At 40.7% G+C, this 25253-nt stretch overlaps 1 protein-coding gene across 1 annotated transcript; it reads right to left on the bottom strand.

The window, feature by feature from the left end:
• Positions 1–314: 314 nt before the first annotated feature.
• Positions 315–23299, bottom strand: agpat2 (1-acylglycerol-3-phosphate O-acyltransferase 2 (lysophosphatidic acid acyltransferase, beta)). Its single transcript, XM_022193090.2, has 6 exons — positions 22818–23299; positions 13353–13486; positions 7164–7339; positions 6590–6685; positions 3524–3596; positions 315–3381 (listed from the first exon to the last, which is right to left on the bottom strand). The coding sequence occupies exons 1-6, from the start codon at positions 22991–22993 to the stop codon at positions 3224–3226; spliced, it is 813 nt and encodes a 270-aa protein (XP_022048782.1). The 5' UTR covers positions 22994–23299; the 3' UTR covers positions 315–3223.
• Positions 23300–25253: the final 1954 nt, after the last annotated feature.

The raw sequence follows: 25253 nt of genomic DNA, 5'->3' as shown, positions 1-25253 counted from the left end.
AATCGTAAACCTCTTTGGGACGATGACAACGCAATGGCAGGTTGCTCTCTCATTTTAAGACTTATGGGACTCAAAAACAGACACGAGTTACTTAATGAGGAGATTTTTGCAGTGTTTTCACAATGCATGATGTTAATCTACAAACAGCCAATCAGAGGAAATGTAGCCGAGTAGAAAGGCTGATGTTTATGTTGAATTGCTGACATAAAGTAAAAGAAAGTGTAAATCAGCTGAAGACAGTAACTCCAAATTGTACTTGAGTTAAAAGTACTTTTCACCAGAAAGGTAAAATAGGCATTTAAGTGCACAACAACTTAAGAAAAAAAGAATCATTTTTATTTATTGTTTTGCAAGGCATTCACATTTACCCAGAATAGGTGAAATCAAGAACACTACATCATCAATATGAACCAGATACTATAATGGGCGTCTATACCATGTGTGCTTATTTACACACATATACAGTAGGACCACACACACACACACACACACACACACACTCACTCACACACTCACACACTCACTCATTCTCTCTCTCTCTCACACAAGGCTCTGCAGGATGTCAGCTCTGTTTCTCATATCCACCTAAAATTACACTTTAATAGCTTTGGTGAAAACTAGAGAAAAATCTGTTGTATTTTTTCCCCACCCAAACTCGGCATGAAAAGTGCTTTTAATAAGGTTGAGAATACTTTGAATCTTTACCAATATCTTACATATTAGTTCGTAAACACCTGCCAAAAAGAAGAAAAATAATCTAAATCGGCAGGGTTGTTGCAGAGCCTGTTAGCCACCAGTGGTAGCGTGACACAAAGCTTACAAATCACACATTTGTATTACCAAAAAACTGAGCAATGAACAGAATAAATGGATAAAATACTCCATTAAAAAACAAATTTATAGGGTACAGTTTGTATTTTGGAAGATACCAATTTGGTAGAGTGCTTTTTAACATTCGAACCACTTGCTGCAAAGGTAAAATCCGCTCTTACAGACAAGAAGTAGTCAATAAATATATTTAAACAAAGGGGGGGGAAAAAGAATTGGATGAGTTGTTAATAGTTAGTAGGGGCACATAATCCACACTGGCCTTAATGCAAGTGAAATCCTGACATGAATACATGTACTTACAGCAGTTATCACTAAAACTACTGTTGCACTCAGCTGTGAATAGCAGTGTACAGGCTTAGTACCCAAGTATAAACTGATCCATTCATAAGAAATCCTCAGGAGCTCCGTGTGCACAGCAAGTCAGTCTAAATTTAACATCTAATGCTCAAATAAATACATTTCCTGGATTTGTACGCAATAAAAGAAAAAAAGCACAATAATAAGTTTCAGTTAAGAGCAAACAAATATCCTGAATGCTGCGATACATTCTCAGATGGGCTTTGATGATCAGAACAAGTGAGTTTGCAGACAGTGTAAAGGCAGTGGAATCAATGTGAAAATTAAGACTTGGATGTAACTAAAATAAAAACCGTTCAGTCCGTTCTATGAGGTTAGAAATAATTGTCAGTACGCACTACAAAACATAAATCGATTCTAAGCAAACTTGTCGAACGATCCAAAAGTGCAACGACAACAACCAATCAAACTTAAGGCCAAAAACTTCTTAAATAACGCAATATTCTCCTACGAGGTTAAGTAATAAATCAATCACAGCTAGAACATTTTTTCACTTTCATGTTATTAAAAAAAGAAAAAAAAAATCTGGGACAACCCTTCACATAGCCAATCAACAAAATACACTTTAAGTTATAAACTAAATTTCTCAGGTTTGTTAGTAATTAGTAACTCTTCCAGTTAATCAAAACATATAAAACCAGATGCTAGAGATCTCAGTCATTTCAGAATCCTACACAAGTTCTACCCTCCTCTTTACAGCAAGAACGACCTTTTATCATTGGTAAAGGCGAGATAACATCATTAGTAAAGAGTAATAAATCAGTGAGTGACTAATTAAGCAGGTCATGGTGGGAAAATAACAGGCTAACGTTGGAAACTTCCCAAAAAAATCTTTGTCATGGCACAGCAGGTGGCTCGCACTTTGGAATATTATGCTTTGACATTGCACTTTATGACGTCACCGTTTTTGACACATCTTAAATAGGTTCACTTATGGGTTCTTTCTGAGGAGCAAAATCACATGATTACTTAAAAAAAAAAAGTCAAAACATCATGATTTTCTGATGTGAAAATAAATAGTGAAAAAAATCCAGAACACAGCTAGAAGACACTTGCTGCTCAGTGCTGCACGCCGATTATTTAGATTCTTTTGGAGAGACAAACTGAAAGAACGCACAATGATACACCAACGATACACAACACTGAAAACAGATCAGTTCACTTAAGAAGTCCATTAATTCAGTACAGATGGGTGCTATTGTTATACACGGTATCTTGTAACCTTGTAATCCTTACTTTCTGACATCATGAAGTATGCCATGGAGCTATTGGTCATTGAGTTGAAGAGCCAATACGGATACAGAGTTGAATTCATAGCGACAGAACTAATGTCCGTGGTCGACCACCGTCAACCTTCACACACCCTACCGCTTGTGGAGACCCCGCTCCGCTTTGTCTTTAGGCAAGAGACTGGAATGCAGAAAGGGGAGAACAAACTGAAAGGAAGGAAGGACGTGAGCTACTCTGAATGTGTGAGTGAGCACTGAAAGATAACCAAAACCAAGGCATCATGAGAGGAGCACATAAATATCTACTGACATTTATGAACAGCAAAGACAGAAAGCCAAACTTTATCTGCTAAACAGAAGGCAGGAGGAGACAAAAGGGGAGGAAGAGGCCAAAGAAAGTTCAAATCTGTGAAAAAATAAGACAGTAACAAAGCCGGGCTTTCTGTAGCCAGAGTACAAAGCAAGGATGAAGGTGGACAGAGCCATCCAAAAGGCATGCATGAATAACACACATCCATACTGTTCGGCTTGCCGTCCGTCACTCCACTCACGGCGTGCAGAGCAGCGCTGCTGCCGGTGCTGCTGCATACACAGTGAGGGTCGGGACTGACTGTGCTGTATGGTCAGGCCAGGCCAGAGGCGACTGGACCAGGCGTCAACTAGACAAGAAGAGATTTCATGACAAGAGACCTGTGTCATGTTGTTTCCTGGCCAGGTAATGGGACAACCTGGGGAGAGCGGGGAGGTCTTGGGTAGGAATGGGTCTCAGACGGGGGCAGAAAAAAGGGCGGGAGTATGGTAAATGTTCAGTGCCTTATGGGCCCGTTGCTATGGGTTACGGAGTCAGACATTTCCACAAAGGCAGAGCGCATCACGTTGAAGGATTTGTCAGACAGGGTTGAAACGTCGTCTGACGTCATTCCCTTTGTCTCAATCTTTGGAAGGATCTTCAATCTGACGGTCCCTGTAGAGGCACAAAACCTCACCGTTAGAAGACTCACTGAACGTCAGGTCGCTCTTTGCATACGGATGTGGGTTAGCCCTACACAATGAAAAAGCACACAACTAAAATAGGTGAAATCCAGAGTGTAATCAAGGTGAGTTACCCGAGTTGAACTGCTTTTCTTTCCGTAGGTAGAAGTTGCTGTAGGAGGAGAAAACGATGGGGATGATGGGTACCTGAAAAAGCGAGGAATGAAAAGAGATAAGAGGGCTGAAGAAGAAATTGAACACACCAGGCAAATATACAGAACAAAATGATGTTTTATTAATATCTATCCATTATTTTAACCTTTGTGTTGTCCTGTGGGTCACAATTGACCCGGTTTAAAGTTTGGAAAAGTGGAAAAATACATTTTCACAGTGAAATTTCTGATGTCCACATTTTCAACATTTTTGGGAAATCTTTGAACATTTTTTTTGGTGGAAAAAAATGTTAAAAATGTTTCTTAAGAACATCCCCCCCCAAAAAAATCTATTTTTTGGGGAATGTTCTTAAATAAAATATTACAGATTTTACTGATATATATGTAATCACTTTAGATATTTTTAAGATTTTTTTGGAAGATTTTTACTCATTTTTGAAAATATTTACAAGAATTTTCTTGCCAAATTTGGGGGATTTTTTTAAAATAAAACTTTTAAGGAATTATTGAAATTTTCTTCCTTAAGGTTTTGCAAATTTTAAAAAATTTGGGGATTTTTTTTTGCTGAATTTGTGGATTTTTATAGACAAGGAAACAATTTTTTTGGTGTCCTGAAATGAGGACAACAGGAGGGTTAACTTAAAAGGAAAAGTCTTTGTTGCTCCAACACACAGCATCTCTACAACAGAATGAACATCAAGAAACAACCCACATCTGGACATCCTTCCAGAGCATCCTATTGATGTCTAGTGGGTAATGGGTGGACTGAGCCATTGCCAGCTGCTACTATAAAAGGACAGTGGACATTCTGAAGAGAATGCACGTGCATGGTCTTGTTGAAACATCAAGTGGTGGCGGCAAATGAACAGAATAACCCGGGGTGTGAGGATTCATCTCTATATCGCTGGGCATTGACGTGCACATGTTCTGTGACATAACTCTGCCCAAACCATCAGTTCTCTGCCTCAGTGGGTCATTCTCTGCATGTTGTTGACATCTGCACAGCTTTCCCCTGTATGACTGCCGCCATCTATTCTGTATAGTTGGAAATGAGATCCATCAGTGAAAAGCGGTCGAGCAAACATAAACGGTTGTCCACTGGAGCCATTAGATTAAAAGCCTTTTTGAGGGAAAGCAAACCAGGTTCCCTCAGGTTCTTCACAGGTCGAGCAGATATTCTCTGGCTCTGCACAACAACAACTTCTCTGGAGCTGATCACAAACAATTTCACAGATGGACGAGCTGGAGGTGACAATCCTGGGCTCAGGCGGTGACACATGGCCTGTGCTCATGTGTCAGATTGTCCATCTACCATGCCATCTGAAAGCATTTCTTTGACGACAAATGGAGTTGTGGAGTGACTACAACCCCAACTGACATTCAGCATCCGGCAGCCTGTTCTGGTCTTTTACTTGTCATCTGTGTCATTTGAATAAAGCTGCATTTTAAGGTGGACTTTGGTATTCACTGGCTCAAGGAGTGTCTGTTTACTGGTCATACTATCTGACTGTTGCACATTAAAGCCACACCTGACTACTGTGTGGATGAAGTCAGTGGCTCACTCGCATCTTTTGTCCACAATTGTAGAAATAATATTTTTAATTTATCTCCAAGTCAAAAAGTAGACCATTTTTGTATTTTTCTTCAGTGGATCATCACCGACGCTTACACTTGACTTTTGACCGTTTCCTTAACAGGCAGAAACACTGATATAAATGCTTGACTAAACCAACTTCAGTCTCTCACACACACACAAACCCAGCATGACACTAGCAATCTCCATCTCCTCCACCACTGCTAATAGGGGCCGAGTTGCTCTCTCGAGGCCCCGAGTGGCCCTTCAACAGGACTGTCTGAGCCAAACGTGTCTCCCCCTGGGGGCTGTCCTGCTTCTACTCAATCTGGCTGGCTGGGTACAAATGGAAAGGCTGCAGTACAACTCAGCAGAAGCAAACCTCAGAGAGATAGAAATAGCCTCTGCTCACACAGAAATAGTCTCAAGTGTAAAGAAGAGCCAAGAGGGAAAACTCAAACACAGATTGTAATCACCAGACTTCAAATGAAGTTATTCCGCCACCTCAGGCAGACGCACAAACACCAAACTGAGGACTTTTGTTAGCATCCAAACACGATTTGTGGAACTTATTAACAAGCTCTGCACCATAAAGCCCCTATAGAAAATATTAATGTTTGCTGATGAGGAGCAGCAGGGTTTTATTTTTGTAGCCTCATGACCTCGGTGCATATCTGAACAAAACTGATATTAATCTTTTGCTGAAAGTTACAAAATAGGGGCACACACAGACACACACACAAAACTGTGTTTCCTGGGGTGAACTAAGCTGCGGTTTCTGGCCAGATCCCAAACGACAATGTTTTTTTAATTCATTCCACCTGTCTGACCCTGAGCGTGTGCTATGAAACATCGACTCCAGGAGAGAGACCTCCCACCTGCATGCATGCAGAGATAAAGCTCATGAATGCACAAAGCTGAGCTCTGAGACACTCTGCAGTCACTTTGCATCAAGAGCTGCATCTACCCTCCCTCTAATAAGCTGCTGTGATAAATAGAACGGATACCAAAATCAGAGGAGCTTAAAATAAGAATGTCAAAATGAAAGTGCACAAAAAGGTGCAAACTCGTCAATTCTAAAGCATTTATTTAGATAAGCCTGTCTGGATCAGTGTTCTTCATGAATGCTGTCATTTGTAGAGTGAACATACTTTAATCATGATTTAATCTTGCACCATGTAAGGCTGCTAGCTCCCCCATGTGTCTAGAAGCAGCACAATACTAAGACCCTCACTCTTTTAGGAGACAAAAGTTGGCAGAAGTTTCCTGGCACACAGCCAGTATTATCACAGCCCCTGTAGGTCAGGATGAATGTGTGTCTGACAGTAATGCTGACTTAATTCTCATGTATGGATAGGATACAGGCTAGGACAGCTCACCCTCTATCCTAGCGAGCATACAGAACCAAAAAAAAAGAGGGTGAAATTTAAGGACATTTTAGGAAAAATACTCACTTGTGCCTGCACTGCCAGGTGGAAAGCACCTTTTTTGAAAGGCAGCAGGTCGCCTCTCTGGTTACGCGTTCCCTCTGGAAACACCCACAGACGAATCTGCGAAGGTCAAAGGACAACAGGTCAGAGAGGGAAAGTAAATCATCTCACATCCACCCCAAAAGTCAAACACAGAACCTTGACATAAACACATGCAGTAACAAAAAACAGGAAGCCACAATTTAACTGAGCTTCTTCCACCACTATTTGGCAGTCATGATCACAGTAGAACCAATGGGACTGTAAAATGTCCATGCACCTTCAGTAGTTCGATAAAACCGTTTTATTCCTACGACCTGTCAAGTCACTTTAAATCACTTTCTATAGATTTTAAAATTAGAAGCGTTTTTTTATAGTATAGTGCAGTGAGATTTTCAGAGTACATACTAACCTTTAATGTCAATGTAACTAAGCTGCCTTTTTGTTTTTTTTATGTTGTTGTATGTAAGCTGCTGAACACTTGAATTTCCCTTGGGATTAATAAAGTATCCATCCATCTATCAATCAAATTACAGCATGTTAATAATAAAAACATTACCTGGTCATCCAACATGGTTTTGGCAGCGTCGGCCATGACACTCTTTGCATCGCTCGTCTTCTTGCGGTTGATGAAGACGATGCCGCCCAGCCAGCAGACGAGGCCCACTGTGCCAGCGTAAACCAGCTCCTTCTTGGCAAGTATGGTGCAGCGGTCTGGTAGGATTTCCAACAGACCTGAGAAACAGAATTTCAAAGCATATAAGACAATCGGAAGAGTAGTTCTCACACAGAAACAAAAAGAGCAACAACATTATTAAACTTTGTTAAAAAAAAAAAACTGGAGTAATATAGTGCATCATATACACAAAACATTAAAAAGCAACAATAAAAACACAAAGACAATAAATAATTATTAAAGATATATATATATATATATATATATATATAGTTACATACATAAAATATTGCACAAATGTCTGACTGTAGAGACACATAATACAAAATTTCATGAATTACACCAAACTAAAAACAAACACTTGCTCTGTGCTATTGAAAATGGATTATAAATACAGAATTAAGGATACTAAGAACATGCCAACTTCAACAGTAACTAAAAGCTTTATCAACAGATAAGCAGTGTACAGAATTTATTGGAGGCTGCATTTATCTTAAAGGAAAGTACATTTTCTATCCAGGTAGCTAAATATAAATAAATATTTTCCAGCTATTATTTTAAAAATAGTATTAAGTGTTACATACAGGGGGCTCACGGTGATTTTAAGAGCACCATGGCCACAGAAGAGATAAATATGAAGTACAAAAGCTGACAAACACTAGCTACATTTTGTTTTCTAAAAGGAGACCACCCAATGTTTCACCTGCAGGATGTCACCATTGTATGATTTTCAAACTGCCAGTACTATGAAAACCTGCATAATTGTAAACCTGTGATATACAATATGGATCAAAAAAGTATTTCTGCCGTCTTAAGAACACAATTCAATGCATAATGCATGATGGATAATGGATACACAAATAGACCCTAAAAGTGTGGTTTCTCCAAGGTGAGAGGGTGTGTTAAAGATGTCTAATGTTAGTCATTAGCTTAGCATTTAGGGTGTGCACCACTTGGATCCTTTCTGCATGCCATGTCCCTGCTCATTTAACCACATTTTTTGTAACTATCCAATAAAAGGTGAAAAATGCCAAATAAAGTCTTTAAAGGTCCCATTCTGTGCCTCTTTTCAGCAAAGGAATGCAAGTCTAACATGTTCCCACAGTGTAGATTTCACTTTTTCAGCTCAAAATAACACAAAGATGCTTCACTGTATCTTGACTGTGTAACACCTGGTTTTCAGCATTCATCTATATGGGCTGTTTTACTCTGAAAATCAATGAGCTGCTCTTGTCCTCGATCCCTTCAGGAAGAAAACCCTCTCTGCATCTGTGATTAGCAGCACAGAGAAAAACAGCACGGTGCACAGCTGCTGACACTAGGAGACCAGGATGCCGTTTGGCATAGAAATATTGCCAAATTCACTGCACAGCCGTCGTTTTTAAACTCATGTGTTTGGTAAGTTTGTCATATAATGTGGCGGTTATCACCATATGTTAGCTAGGTGTGAGGCTACACCTGGGTGACATTTTTACTGCCTTGTAAAGCTAAAAGCAGAGGTAAATATCTTCATATCTTAACAGTTCTTACCTGACACCTTCAAGTTTATAACAACCAAAAAACACCATAAAAATGTATTTAAATAATGTAGGACCTTTATAGACATGTCTAATATGTCTAATAGCAGCACCAGTGACTATATGCGACATTTAAGGATAACAGTCTGGCATGTGCTTTGGCCTTTTCATCTTATCTCTGGCGAGATTTCATCATGTATAAAGTCTACTGATGCAATAGATGTGATGTTTGAACAGAAATGCTTCTTTATTGATGGGAGTTATCTATGTGAACGGCTCGTACATTAAGAAATTCGACATGTTTTATTAACCTCTGTTCTGGCTCCTGGTGCAAAGTCGGTTAAATAAATGATGGGAAACAGCAGAGCAAGTCGATGTGTCTGTACCAGGATGAGAAAAAACAGAGCAGGCAACTAAAATGACATCAGTGAGAGTGATTGAAATGCAGCCCTATCTGTGGAGGTGAGGTGAGGACTTCAGCTTCTATGACATCAGCTTCAGAGGAGCAGCTATTAATGACAGGGTGTATCAGTTGGCATGGTAACTTGGACGCCAAATAAACCTCATGCTGAGTTTTCTCAACGCTAATTAGATGCCTATCTCTCTCCCCGCTGTCAGTAACCTGGCCTCCAGCCGGCCCTCATCACTCAGCAGCACTGAAAACACTCTCTCCTAGTCACTGATGGAGAGAAAACATACCTCTGCTAAATTAGTGTCCTTAGCACTGAATTAGGACCAAGAGGAATGAGGGAATGTTAACAGGCATTCGAAACGGCAGCATAAACAGGAGTGAACAAGAATCAAAGCCTTTTTACAACAGCTTTTTATCTCAAACTGGGTCCTGTGTGAACTTTTTTGGTATTATTAGCGATCAGTGTACCAAATCAAGACTTCCAAATATAATGTTGAAGTAATTTCTGTGGTTGCATGCTGCCAATCATTCATTCTGTCCAGCAATCTGTGTGTCAGCACAAAGCTGGAATGCAATAATCTTACATTTGGCCCACTTCTTGTAGGACTACTGCCAAACAGGTTCTGGGAAAAGGAATGTTTGTTGTAGAAAAAGCAGGAGATTAAAGAGTGCATGTGATACACCTTATGTTAAAGACCCCACGTGGTGAAAATCTATTTTTAATCATGTTTTTTGTGTTTTAAACTTTGGCGGTTTAAAATGAATGTTTTGAGAAAATGACTCTTACTACTGCCATTCCTTAGCGCACAGAACTAGACAGCCTTTCAGCTTTATAACAGGTGAGCCATTCAGAAACAGTGACTGCCTCGGAGTCCACCAAATTTATTTACTTTCTGGAGTAGCTTCTGCAAACCCCAAGCAGTCACAAGCAAAGCACACTAAATGCTCTGCGAGCCATGTATTCCTCAGAGGATCTGAAGACCCAGTGGATTTCTTTTATTATTGATGGCAATGTCACCGTATAACAAAGAAAGCACTTACTGTTAGCATATTGTGCAGCTAACATTACCATTAGCTATGATTTTGGGCTCACACTTCAGATCTCAGCGTAAATTGCAAAGCAAAGGAGCAATCAGAAATAGTGGAAACTGTAAGACAGTGCTAAAACCACTCAACAAGGACTGAGGAGTGCTGTGAATCCAGTGGCATTTCCAAGTAAAATGTCTGCTAAAGAGAAAATGCTATAATCGACAGAAAGTCCTGGTCTTATGCACTAATTCATGACTGTCGGCTGCAGTGCATTCAACTGTTCTGCTCTGATCTCAATCACAGACAGAGAGAGTCTTCTTCCTGAAGCATTTGTTTGGAATTCAGTGGTTATATAGTCGTAAACCACCTTTGCATTCTTTTGAGCTGAAAAACTGGAAAAATACATTTTTCAAAATGTGTTTTCATTCTTTTGCTGAAAAGCAACACAACATGGGGCCTTCAAGTCCTGGATGGTGGTACCAACTATGTCTTCAGCCGTACTGAGTGCCCATTTTAGTTTGCTTCTGTATTGTTCAGTGGCTGATTCAAACCAGACTGTGACTGATGGCCAGTGTAAAGTGCCACATCGTATTCTGGTGCCGTCATAGCTGCTGTGCCCAATCCTGCAGTATCCAATCACAAACACTGTTTTCTTGTACCACAAAATCCACAGTATAGTTGCCAATCACATATTTTCTGTGTTTGTTGTCAGACATAGGAGGAGGCGTGACATTTGATCATGGTACATAAGCACCATGTTGAGCAATCTGCTGACATGGACATTAAATCCTTATGATCGTGACATTGAAGTGTAAGACACAAGCTGTGCTGTGAGATCAGCTATATTAACAATTAAAATGAATGATGGCAAAGCATAAATCAACAAAAAGTTGGTTCTCATACTGCAGCTCTCTGTAAACATGTTCATAGAAGACTTAAAATATCAGAAAAACTGTACTAAACTTAATTATAAAACAGGCTGCTGAAGATCAAACGTTCCATTTCTGAAACTAGACAGAAATGAGAACAGATGCGGTTTGCAGTTGGGATGTAATGCAGCCGAACGCTGTGTACATTCAGCATAATGTGCAGACAACAGACTTCAAACCTGAAGTTTGGTTTGGGAGCTTTGACTTTATCCTGAAAAAGTAAATGTCAAGACAAATCAGCATCTCATGTAAAGGGATTTTTCTTAATTAGCCGACTCCGTGAGAACATAGTCCAAGTTGGAGCGAGTCGGGGGTGCATGCCTCATCAACCCTACAGCAAAACACACTCGGGCCAACAGCCAGTTGTTTGTTGTTCATAATATGAGGGGATGGTTTCTCATGTCACTGTGTCAGTGAGCTCATCCAGGTCAGCAGTCAGTGCATGCCAAGCAGGCCAGCAGTTCCAGCTTTGCTTCTGACCGTGCTTATTTGTCCAGCAGTGGTCCAGTGCATTCCCTCTTCTGGTCCAGCACTCCTTATTTAAATCATGCCGGAGGCTCTCTCCATTAAATCCTCCAGGATCATGACAAGGGAGTGCAGCGCTGCTCTGTATCGACTACCTGGTCAGTCACGTGTTCCTCCACCTCCCACAGACAAACCCAAGATGGGATTTCACTACATTTTGAGCAGAATGGAAAAATCAGCTGACCTTTGAACCACATTCCTCTAAAAGTCAAATCTGCCTGTGCTTGTTTTCCCTTGGAACTCTTATATGCATAATGTCCTGGAAAATTTCCCCTAGCAAGGTTTACATAAAGCACAAAGCAACAGAGAGTGAATAATCCCTGTTAGTCCCAAGGAGCAGTTGCAGCTTTTCCCCTTTATTGGCTAGGGAGCGGAGATTCACCACAGATATACTCGGGTGCAGCTTCAGATCTCCCCACTGTGGGAGCTTAACGGTACAATTCTTCCATCTGTGACTCCTGCATCGACTGCTGCTGCTGCTGCTCCTCCAGCAAAAATGTCCAGAAGTGAATGTGCCATCTCCTCAGGGAGAAGTGAACTGAATGTGCAACAATTCTTCCCCACTAAATCCGATCTTATTTAAGGATAAAAGACAACAACAATGAAAACAAAAAAGCTCGCACCGAGGCAAAGCAGCCAGAGCGATCCTGCATTGCTCTTCATCATAGACAGAATCTTTCAGTCTGTGCTGAAAAATAGATGAGACGCTACATGCAGGCCTGTCAAACCTCTCAACATTGTTTCAGGTTCACATGGAGCCTGAAATGACACGGAAATTTAATTACGAATAGAGAGAAATATCAAACACAAGCTTCAATGATAACAGTCATTTATACATATGATTTTTTTGAGCGACAGGGGTCATTTAAGGTCTTCACATATACAGTTTTTCTTCCTACAGAGACGCATTGCCAATCTGCCAAGTTGTAGTTTGTAGCTATATCTGTTCAGACTTTACTTTTGACCTACTGGATATAAAATTTCCTCATACAGAGACAGCAAATACCGCCAAGTTGAGACATGCAGGTATCAAAAAAAACAAAAAAACAGATGCTTTTTGATCCAAAAAAGTACCAGCAAAGAATAGGTACTTTTTGGCTATGACTTTGTGATGAAAGCTAAATACAAGTCATTGATTTTATAAAATGTTATCACTTCATCATCTAATCTTATCAGACATTTATGATGAAATTTTATCATAATTGGCATGTGAAATCTTAACTTATGGCTAAGAAAGAGTGTGAGGAGACAGCCACCTTTGACCAATCAGTTCATTCTTACGTCCATATTCTGGCAAAGTTCCCTTCAGACACTAGAGCTGAGAGAGATAGACATACAGACAGACAACCTGAAAATCGAATGGTGTGGAAGCAGAAAAAAAGATTCCAGCAAAATGAGGGGGGGGGAGAGTGTGCCAAATCTGCTCTTTTGAGTGTAATCAAATGAGTCCGATAGCCAAATGTTAGGCTCTATATGCCATGAGCAGTGTCCAGCGATTTACAGCCAGCCAAGACCTTCACTACGTCATTCCCCTGCGCTCCTTCTCCACATCTCCTGCCACGCATCTCCGCTGTCACTTATAGATGCAGGCAAATGTCCAAAAATATCATCTTATCCATGTTAAAATGATTTATCATCTGAAAAGTACTACAATACCCACCCAAAATATCCAGGGAGCTCTGGTGGTTGGAGATGATCACGTAGGGACCCTGTGTCTGCAGATGCTCCCAGCCGCTCACTTCAAAACGGAGACCCAGGAAGTACTTGACATGACGAACCAGGACGCGAATGATCCTGCGAGGAAACAGGGTAATTACAGAGCTGAGTAAGTATAGGTTACCGCTCACATTGAGGGCACCAGGCGACATATTATTAACCAGAACTCTACTCCAAAAGGCTGGAGGGAACAGTGGAAAGTACAAAGCCTGTTAAGCAATAAGGTATTACGGTACATTGCAAGCTGCCAGCTCAAATATTTCTAATTCCATGTTAATGAGACAATATAATCTTGTAGATTAATCATGTTCAGCACTCCTAGTAGCTTTGGTTGTTCCCTGCAAGGCTAAATAATTGCCAGTAGTAAACATAACGCTCTAATAAGCTTTGAGAAACAATGTCCTACCATCTGTCTCTCTGCTTCTGACACTGAAGTTATCACACATATTTTAAAGCACTGATATGTCACACAGTCAATTACAAGTCAGATAAAATCAGTGTTATTATCTACCTGAACATACACCCCTAAGTTTGGATTGGCACTAGCAGTGAAATGATAAATTCAAGATTTTGTTTCTCATTTCTGACATTTAGTTTTAGCAATTTCACTTCCTAACTATCAAATTAATCCCTCTTGCTGCTTTGACAGATGTTTGGCCGCTATGGTCATTAAAACTTTAATAACAAGCTGAAGAATGTACAGCTTCCATATCACCAGTTCACAATGTTGTCATGCCAAACAACTGCCCACTTTTACATCCCATAGGCTGGACATTAGCAAACATTAGGAGTTGTAATACAAGGCACAAGGAAAAGTTCAATATTTGCTCTCCTTTCAGCTCTGCTTTGCTCTCACAAAGAATATCTGGGTCTTCTACTACCAGATGTTCAACTCTTTACCAGATAGTCACTAACTCTGCCTCTATTGGAGCTAGGCAGGAGGTGAACTGTGTATTTATCAGAGCTTGTTTGTTGACAACAGCTGTCTGCTGCTTGTGGATAAAGAGCTGACACAAACAGCTGTCTTTTGACCGAGAAGTGAATATGTGGAGAACGTAGATTTGCCAGTTCTCTGTGAGTTTTGCCCGAGTGACCTTTCTGCATTCGAGCTAAAAACTCTTAAATCTGATAAACATCAAAACACATTTTATTTTTGCGCACACACAGATGTTTCCCCTTCATCAGATCAGAGTTTATCTTTTGGGACTTATACAGTTCAATCTTTGTAGAGTCAAAGAAGACAAAAGCTGTGAGGTGACCTCTTGCCTGACTTGGAGAGCTTCAGTGGGTTTCTAAACAAGTATGACTCATGTCACAACATAATGATAGGAGATTTCTCTCAGTCGGTTTTATCAAGGTTCAAGACTCAGTGTTATCACATGTACTGATTTTCTTGGTATTTTCTCTTTGGCCTCTATAACACTTCCAAACACACAGAAAAAAGGCGTTGGCTGTTCGTATATTATCACACCTTAACCCTTTAGGCGCCAGAGTTTTTTTTTTCAATGAAATATTCAGTTTTGATATCATTTTTTCAAAAGGTTGTAACTTGAAAATTGTTAGAGATAAAGGCAAACTATAAATGAGAAAAATCATCAGTATGACCCAAAGTTTGTGATGGAGTAAATTCACTCATCTAATTTGCATATTATGATGTCACCAGGCAGCGGACATATGGATTACATAATTTTATTGATATTTATCGATCAAGATGGTATTGTTTGGCTCAGAATTTGTCAGATCCCCGTCTCCACGATACTCAACAGGCTCATCATGATGTCTGATCCACTTGTGATACTCTTCCTCATCTGTCAAGCAAACCCAGCCATCGTTATCGTCATTTACGACGGGGCCGTGAACGCCACTTCGGCCTCCACCGCTATTATCAGTGCATTTTCTCCCGCGTCTGCTGCTATTTCTGCGGTTTTGTGCATCCCCGCTATACCCCTCACCATTAGCAGTGTTCTGACCACCCCTGCTACACGCACAACGTCCCCTCCTGCCACCCTGGACCCCGTGAAGCAAAGCATCGGCTCCAGTATGTGCTGCTTGTGGACTGTCATGGCGCACTGACCCGCTGCCGTTACACACAGACTCAGCATCACTTTCTGTCTCAGTGGACGACTGAACATCTTCATCAGAGGGTGAATATTCCTCTTCAGAATTTGAGTAAGCCATTACTTGACATAGTACTTTGTCAGCGTTGACCAGACCTCTCAGTATGGTGAGTTTTCTCGCTCTAAAATGCACCGTCTTGCGCTCTGTTACGCTCTGACTACGAGTCTCGTCTCCTCGGTTTTCAAACTCTGTAAACTCCAAAACTTTGAATGAAAACACGCCCACAACTGATGCTCAGATTGAAGTTCCAGATGTCCACCATCTCCTGGTATAAAGTAATAACTACACGAGGCACTATATTTGAAGCTATTGCTTGTTATGTTCAGCAGTGTTGCTTGTCGCAATATTGCGACTTTGGCGCTTAAAGGGTTAATAACTCTGCCATTATATGACGGTGTAGGGCATATGAAAGTACTTCCAAACAAATAAAAAAATACCAAATGAGTTATAAGTCCTTGTTCCACATGTACAGAGGGTCCTCGGTTTACGACGTCCTCGACCTACGGCGTTTCGTCGTTACATCAGAACTGGTTACGTGGAACTACTTGGGGAGCAGAGCGGCCGAACATGTCGCCACACAGTGCTTTGTTTACATTCACTGGTTGTACATCACCATGGTTTGTGCTACATTTGCCCTTCATTTTGGCTCCCAAGTGTAAGTCAGGCTCTTCTGATGGCAGTGCTTTGAAGAAAAGGTAAGTCATCTCCACGCAAGTGAAATTAGGAGGGTTGGAAATTTAAAAGCTTTTGCTTCATCCATCCCCTTTTCAAACCAAGATATAATTTTATGTCTGTTGTCAAAAGAGCTGTGTGCAGGTTTGAAATAAATTTACTGAACTGAACTGAATAGATAAAATAAAATGCTCAAGTTGTAAAAACAGTGCAAAATATTCTGTTATCTTCTTCTAAAATGATTTCTACATGCATGAAAATCACTGGTATTCATGACTTTTCTGAACAACCGATTAATATCGTGATGCATGTAATGACTTTGTTTCCATTTTCGCTGGAGTTCCGACTTACGTCGATGCGTAGGAATGGCACTCAGAGGTCAGGTGAGGACCCTCTCTATCACATTGTGTTAACCCATAGTATTTTCCTATCAAATATCAAATTAATCTAATAAGTTTCCCCAGACTTAATGCTTTTGATTTATTACTGCCCTGTGTAGAACACTAAAAAGAGCATAAAAAAATGACAGATTTCAAAAATAAATCCCTTTTACCTCCCTCCAAATAATTCTTCTGTTGGCTAAGCTCCCTGTTGTAGTAAACATATATTATCTTCAGTTTTCCATTTTTATCAATATAAGCACAATTTCTTGTTGTTCACAAGAAGGCTACACAATGCAAATGCTTAAAAGGCAAACACACTTAGGGACAAGAATATATTATGTTTATGTGTGTTTGGTCTAAATCCTTAAGCCACAAGCTTAAGGTCCAGTAGTAACAAACATCCAAGTTTTTTTTGCCAAGAAGGAAAGCATATTTACTTAGTTCAGTTTTAGTTGGAAGAGCTGTAGAGTGATTGTGTTCCAAATTGTACTGAAATTCTGTGCAGAAGCGTAGATGTGCACTTCAAGCACACATACAGAAAGACTTCTGGACCACCTTGAACAATAACAGCTTGATATGTTACCTTCACCAAAACTTTCTTGTAGCAAAAAGTGCACTCAGCTTTGTCCGTGTCGGCTGTGTCATCAGATCTGAACCCAGCTAAATATAGATTTTACAAACGTGACTTCCCTCTAAGGTGCATTCTGCCACAGTAGGGCTGTTCAAATGGAGATGTGCGTAAGATCAGGAAGCTCAACTTAATTAAATGAAACATGGATTCATAAATAAATGCCTTTCAAAATGTTTACTAGAGATGCATTTAAGCTCTGAGTAAGTCTGAGTAATAAAATGAATACTTAACAAGATCTCTCATAGTAAAAAGCATCCACCGAGATTATAATGTCTTCTGAAGAGTGCCACAGCACATTAGCAGCTCTGTTGTCATACAGACATAAAGCATGACAAAATATTCCATGCAAAACTAGACCACAAATTTGGAAAACAAACGAGCTGTTTTTCCTGCACAACACTCTAAAATTGGCTTCTGTTACACACCACTAACTTGAACGACCTTCCCTGTCAGGGAAAACAGCAGAGGCACTCCCCATCCTCCCTCTCAGCCAGAGAATCATCACTTCAATACCCAATGTGCCTCGCTCATCACTAAATCAACCCTCTGCAACTTCTTCCTCTTTTTGTTGTCCTTATTTGCCCTTGATTTAAAAACGCCTTCAACCAGTCTCCTTGTAATTTAGGGGAGTTTTTTTTGTCTCCCATCTCTTTTTTAGGAATGTTGCAGTCTTCGCTGTAATGTTTATCATCTAGGAGTAAAGCCTTCTAAACTTGCTCTAATGTGTAGTTAAATAAAAATTACAGCTATTATATGAAAATAGTGAACATTTTCAGCTTCAGACATGCAGTGCATGCCACTACATCACTGACGAAAATGTTTTACTGTGTAAAACAGTAAATTTACACAAAAACCAAGCATTTCTCGCCATCATTTAAAATATCCTGTTCTTAAGGAAAGAAAATGAAATAAGGAAAGCTCTCTCTGTGGTAATTCTTGGCGGTAATGCTTGCAATAATCTCCAATCTGAAAACAGCAAGGCCACTTAGGACATTTTTGACAGTCTTTATTTCACCCTGATGCCAGGGCTGATAATCTTCTTACCCTCTCGTAGTGGCTGAAATGACAAAAGAGAGCCTTAATTAGACAGAAAAACTCTTTGGGAAGGTCATCTAGACCAGGGGTGTCAAGATCCGTTCCTGGAGGGCCACTACCCTGCATGTTTTAGATGTTTCCCTCTTCCAACACAGCTGATTCAAATGATCAGGCTTGTTATCAGGCTTCTGCTGAGCTTGATGATAAGCTGATCATTTGAATCAGGTGTGTTGGAAGAGGGAAACATCTAAAACATGCAGGGTAGTGGCCCTCCAGGAACTGAGTTTGACACCCCTGATCTAGACTGTTGGTAGCTAGGAGCAGAGGTCTGCAGTTTTATCCGACTTTCACTGTTTTCCCCCAACCAGTCAGATTCAGTCACAAATGAATAAATCCCACATGAATTTTTACTGACTTTGATACAGTAAACTTGTTTTGAGGTTGCCAAAGTAATGGCCCATGAAAGAGCCGCTTTGGGGATTTAAGAATGCCCAGATTGACCTTGACTGACTCAATAAACACACAACAATGGTATTATGGAAAATCAGCAAGCATCGTTAAAATATATCATGAGACCTGACTGGTCGGGGCCGAAACTGCGAAAACCTGACTGTGCTTGCTTTCATACTGCAACAAAAGCACGGATGTAACATAGATGCTGTAGGTTCAGCCGATACGGGACAGGTGCAACAACACACAGATGGCAAATTTTAGTGCAGGTGTAGCAACAGGTCTGCTTTGAGTTGCGTGAAGAAAAATACACGGGATCGTACATAGAGATATTTCAGTTAGAGTTAGATGGTGAGGGGCAAGCCATAGACAACCTTAAGATGGGATGGAAAAAAAAAAGTGTCACAAAGCATTTCAAATTAAAGAAGAAAACAAGTCCAACTTATTTAAGCACCTTTAAGACAGGCATCTGGATCACTATGCAGAATTCATGATGTGCAAGTTTTAGCTGTTAACTTTACACTAAATAAATAATAACAGTACTGCAACAGCTGCACTAGTTATAGCAACACTCAACACAAAGACTAGCACTGTCTCATGTAAGTTAATGTAATGGTAGAAATACCATGAGCGGCGTGTTGCTCATAATGCTAGCGGGCTACATCGGAAATGTAGTGGTATTGGTGCCAAATACCAAACTCTTGGTACTGTGACATCCTTAATCTTTCGATAACTTGTCAAAGCTTTACTACTAGTACAAGCAAACAGACTGAAACAAGACAACATTAAGGTGTACAAGCACCAGAATATTGCCCATTACAATACAGCAGGCAGAGCAGGTAGAAGCTGAAGCAGAGAGTAGATTTATCTGAACAGAAATTTCAACAAAAATTTGGAGTTTTAAAAAAATCCCGTCTGTCTGTCTCTGCACATTATACGATATACAATTGTGTTTGTGATAAATGAAGGTCTTGATTTTCTAAACTGGTCTCATTTCTTGGGTTCATGACTTTCAGTGTGGTCCATTGTGACTGAGTCAATTATCTTCGCTGGTAAGTACAAAGAGGCATTAACTGATATGAACAACACCCAAAAGGTAAAGTATTGTCCTAGGCTGGTAGAAGATTCTTTTATTTTTTTGTAATAAAAATGACTTTGTGCACACCAGAGATAAAGCATTTAAAAAACACCTCCAAGACGTAGTATAGCAAACGCTCAACTCTCCTCTAAATCTAATTTGCAATGTACACATGTGGCTGTGGCTCAGGTATGAGATGGCTCGTTCCCTGATTGCAGATTTGGAGACTCGATCCCTGCTCCTCCAGGCATCATGCTGAGAGTATGTCAAAAAATGTAAAGCACTTTGCCTGTTAAGGTAGAAATGTGTGCTACATTTAAATCCATATTTAATGGCTACTTAACTCTTGCCAAATTTTCACTCAAGCGCTACTTGCAAGACATGACCGGTCATGATGAACTCGTAAAATATGCAAACTGCTTCCTTAGCTGGTAATCAAATCAAAGCCCATTATTGTTTCATAATCAAAGACACATGAAAGTTCTTAACTCATCACTTGTGTTCACTGGAATGCGACTCTACTCTCGAAAGCAACCGCTCTACACCGCCCTGGTAAGTTTGCACATTCAGCCCTAGTAAATTACAGAGAAATTACTTTAACCTTTACACTGGAATACAGTCTTTGAATTATCTTTCGACACAGTACAGCGATAACACATAGTCTCGTGCAAAAGCCACTGGTTATGCAATGGCTCAGTCAGTGTTGCAGCAACTGTAAGATTGTTCAAGGGGAAAGAAATGACCCCGGTTGAATTCTTTTTATAACCATTCCACCAAGCTTTTACTATGCTACATTTCATTATTAGTGTCTAAATAGATTCTTTTTGAACCTACAGAGCATAATCAGCATTTCAGCAAGAGCATAAATCCTGCACAACCAGGCTAATCACAGATAAAAGGTGTGCCTGACCCGTCATCCCAAAAAAAAAAATTAAACCAACAAATAAAGATACCAGTGCCAAGCTTATTCAGCTTATTCAAAAGCTAAAGGTCACGGGGTTGTACAGGGCAGGGACATGATCACAGGCCCAGAATGTCAGAGCAAAGGATTGCTTCATTCAGAAAGGCTGGGACAAGAAAATGGCCAGTTTTAAGCATGTACACTGTAAAGGTCAGTCATCCCATGGTCTGAGTGACAACGTTACTGCTTAATCAAACAGCGAGTGACACTGGTCTCCCGCTGATGTTTGAGACCATTGCACAGCGTGGAACCTGAGCTCGAGCAATTGCGATTGAGAAAGCGAAGCCTCTCCTTTATCTGCTGTCATGAGATCCCACCTGATAATTAATGCCAGGACCTCTAGGAAGAAGCAGCCATTCACATATGTGACAGGCAAAACTGCGTGTCTGCACAAGCACTAACAATGAATTAAAACCACTAAGAGTATTTCAGGAAGTGCAAGCACAAAATTCACAATAACTTGAGTTGTGTGGATGCTTTTTGTCAGACCGAGCGTGTACAAGCTTGCTCTGACTCATTTTACTTTGTTGCATCCAAGTTTTCCAAGTCAGCTGTGAAGCAAGTAGTCAATCCCAGAATTCAGGTTGTTGTGCGACAGCAAACGTCTATCTTGATGAATCCCCAAATTCTTTCCGCCAAGGCTGGCTACTGTGTAAAATCTGCATCCAAAACTCTATTCACTGCCTGTCCAAGGTCTGACCCCGATTCAGTCACTTTGTCACAGTCAACAGGTCTAGATAACCTTTGAGCTGACAGAATGGTACACTGGTGCAACATGACACCAGCACCACAGCTAACATGACTGTGAAACTGTTATTCCTAGAGCACTGAGGCAGGAAGGTCTGCTGTTGTAACTGACAGGGCCGCTGTCAGCAGATCGGGGCCGAGCGAGGCTGCACTGAGGATGGGCCTCATAACTATTCAGTAACCCAACTCTAATCAGGGAGAACTTGCCATCTGGCATCTGTCTCTTCAAGGTAATTACTGGAATGCAGTCATCTATGTGCAGCAATCCATCCTCACTGGCTGGATTTAACCACAACAACAAAAAGTGGACACCAGCACTGAAAGTTTACTACATTTCTACCCTAACAAGTATCAGCTGACCTGATCAGTCGGTTTGTCAAGTGTAAAATAACACATATATTCCAGAGATAAGGTCGAGAGGTCACTTCTAGAGACTATACCTGAATGTACAGTACGTTACTGACCGTCAGCGTTGTAGCTGATGTTTGTAACATTTATAGTCTTAATATAGATATAAACTTAGCTGGACAAGATACTAGATATTTGGATACTACGGTTAAATCACACGCACTAATTGTAGCATCAAGAACTGATTCATTCATTCACATGCTTTCAACAAAAACTGAACATTACAGACTGAACCTAACAGTGCTGGACTGTTATAGAGCACATGTGTATTTTAAACTGCTACACTGACAACTCACGACACAAAGTTAGCCACAGTTTTGTCAGAATTGGCAAACTGAGTTAGCTAATGCAAATACTTCTCAAAAATAGCAGAACCAGCAGAACAACGACACCTTTGTGACATTTATTAAACGCTGTCCTCACCTCATGTAACAGCTGACAGACATTTGACTCGAGGGAGTCTAGCAGAGATTTGGTTTTTTTGTTGTTGTTGTTGTTGTTTTTGGATATATGGTTAAAATAATTACCTTTATGTAAGGATAATATTGATTTACACACATTGGGAAAAGCTGAAGCACTAAACACGAGCGTAACGTTAGTGTTAGCATCCTGGTTTTCCGCTAACACGTTCCCACTGCCAATGTGTCAAGGGAGCTAATATTAGCATATGTATGATTAAAAATGCATCATTTATTTGTCGCTTTTTTCTTTCAAATGGCACGCAGAGGGGTAGATAAGAGTCTCCCTGGTATCAGAGCGGCGTGGTGCTTTACGTAACTCCTCGCTACAGTAAATACACCGGCAGCGTTGCTAGCAAGCCTAATCTGAATGTTTAATATCAACAACGGCTGCTGCTAGCCAGCTAACTAGCTAACGCTCGGCTAGCTGTCAGACGAGGCGACATTTATTACGCACAACAAACTCACCTCATGTTCTCTATGTCCCTGCCTCCGCTTTTCAGTATGCACAGGGGGATAGCGATAAGGGCCAGCATCATCATCCAGGCGACGTAAAAGCACTTTTTGAAATAGAAAACAAACGTGCTGCTGGTCCACATCAGGAGCGGCACCAGCAGCAGCGGTATCATCCAGAGCACATCCATAGCGATCCAGCAGACACTGGCAGCAATAACACACGAGGAAGCCGCTAACACGCTCGTAAGCTACGGTGCGAGAGAGACGGGAGGACGCACCGCGACCCCGACTAACATTACGCAGTCAAAAGTACTCCCTCGGGGCAATGCGTGACTCTCTGGCTGCCCAAAATGAACATGAAGCGTTGCTCATCTGTTGCTAAATGGCATGATGAGGTGGAGTCAAGTCGTCATCGCTTGTGCTTTTTTCTTTTTTCTGTTTCCCTTTGCTCGGCCACTTTGTCAGATGTCACCAGCTACACGCTTACAGATCTGCCACTAGATGGTCAATTCACAGCTTCACAGCTTGTGAGTATTGGATTACATGAATGTTAGCTGTCAAATCAGTGGAGATTCTCTGCCATCCCGGTCTTGGTAATCCTAGAGCTTCAGTAGACCAAAAGCAGAAGTCCAGATGTATTTAGATTCTTTCATATAGGATTTTTGTTACTTAACGTCCCAATTTCTGCTCTAATAGGCCTGTTTGGATTCACTCTCCCCACAGGGTTATCCTTAGAATGAGACCAGTTTGACAGCCGATTATAGCTACTACATGTATAATTGGATCAGCAGTGATAATCCAATCCTTGGCTATAATCTGACACTGTCCACTAGCCCTGGCCATGAAGTTTTAACCATGACCAGGAGCTCTGCTTGACATGATTTGGAAGATTAGGATCAATCCGTCATTAATCCTGATTTAATATGTGTAGTGATCCTGATCATTGGCTTGGTGTCTGTCTGCTCCTTCAGAAGCAGCAGCAAGACTGTCTCATTTTGCAAAATGCACACAAAGTCTAATATTGAGGTCATGAGTGAGGTTACAGAAATCTAATGCGATGGGAGGAGGAGAGGAAGAAACCTTAGAATCGACACATTCATATCATTAAAACTCCTGGAGAATCACATAAAGACTTTTTCTTTGGGAATACAGGGAGGTTATACACTCATATTTAAGAATGGATGCAATTATTAACATTTTAAAGGATGTCCTTAATTCAACTTTATGGGCATGATATTAGACTAGAAAAACTTCAAGACTCCTTAACCTGAAGCATGTCCTTATGTTTATTGTTTTTTATGTTTTCTATAAATTATAGAAGACAGATGAGTGAAATAGGTGAATGCCATGGCTGAGTATCTGTACCCACAGCAGTGCACTTATGACTGTTTTAAACAAACTTCTGGAGTTTTATATGTAATAAACGTAAAGAACCAGTCATGTCACCAGGCAGTGTGAGGCTATCTGTATCATATGATCTTCTTCAGAATCAGTTTTATAGTTTGAACAAGTTTGGCCGAATTAGACAGAGCTGTGGGTGAGCTGGTGTGTTCAAGCTGCAGTCATCAGAGAGGCGTAGGTGACTTCATTGAGCTATAGAAAGCAACGCTGTAGAGTCACATCTAAGCCATTTTAAGGCAGGAAGGAATTATTATCATAAAAGCCTTCTACACATACAACTTTGATTCACTGAGATGGTTTTTAGGGGTTTAGTCAGTGACTGGAGACTTTAACTGATGGAGTTCCATTTCAGACATGCAGCAGTCTTTCTTTGGAGATCAAATCTTTAAGTATACATCTTAGAGTGAGTCAGACTCACAAGAATTCTGCAGCATAAACATGCAGAGTCAACATCAAGTTGGGAAAGTTTCCATTAGAGCTGGTAGAGCTTGGTGCTGTTGAAATGGAGTCAACAAACTGGACTCGACTAGGATATAATAGCACTGCCCTTGATTTCAATAGACTGTAGCCTGAATCATTTACTATCGAAGAGGCTGCCACCAAATGTACAGATATCTATACAAATCCATAACCTAATTACACGTGCTTTTAATGAATTAACAGTGAATGAAGAATTACTTTTTCTTACTGCAACTTCCATCCATCCATTCTCTATACACCGCTTTATCCTCACTAGGGTCGCGGGGGGTGCTGGAGCCTATCCCAGCTGACTTGGGCGAAGGCAGGGGACACCCTGGACAGGTCGCCAGTCTGTCGCAGGGCTACACATACAGACAAACAATCACTCTCACATTCACACCTATGGACAATTTAGAATAATCAATTAACCTCAGCATATTTTTGGACTGTGGGAGGAAGCCGGAGTGCCCAGAGAAAAGCCACGCATGCACAGGGAGAACATGCAAACTCCATGCAGAAAGATCCCAGGCCCACCCCAGGATTCGAACCGGAGATCTTCTTGCTGCAAGGCGAAAGTTTACTGCAACT

This window comes from Acanthochromis polyacanthus, chromosome 18, assembly GCF_021347895.1.
Source record: "Acanthochromis polyacanthus isolate Apoly-LR-REF ecotype Palm Island chromosome 18, KAUST_Apoly_ChrSc, whole genome shotgun sequence".
Taxonomy (NCBI): Eukaryota; Metazoa; Chordata; class Actinopteri; family Pomacentridae; genus Acanthochromis; species Acanthochromis polyacanthus.
The sequence above is the reverse complement of the archived record's forward strand: the minus strand, read 5'-3'. Positions and strand labels throughout refer to the sequence as shown.

Bases quoted from the DNA above. Each gene is read 5' to 3' on its own strand.
- agpat2 (XM_022193090.2), bottom strand. From the start codon at position 22,993: ATGGATGTGCTCTGGATGATACCGCTGCTGCTGGTGCCGCTCCTGATG. The intron at 3,597-6,589 runs GTGAGTATTTTT...TCGCTTTTTCAG, and splicing joins ACCTGGCAGTGCAGGCACAA to GTACCCATCATCCCCATCGT. The intron at 3,382-3,523 runs GTAACTCACCTT...GTGCCTCTACAG, and splicing joins AGAAAAGCAGTTCAACTCGG to GGACCGTCAGATTGAAGATC.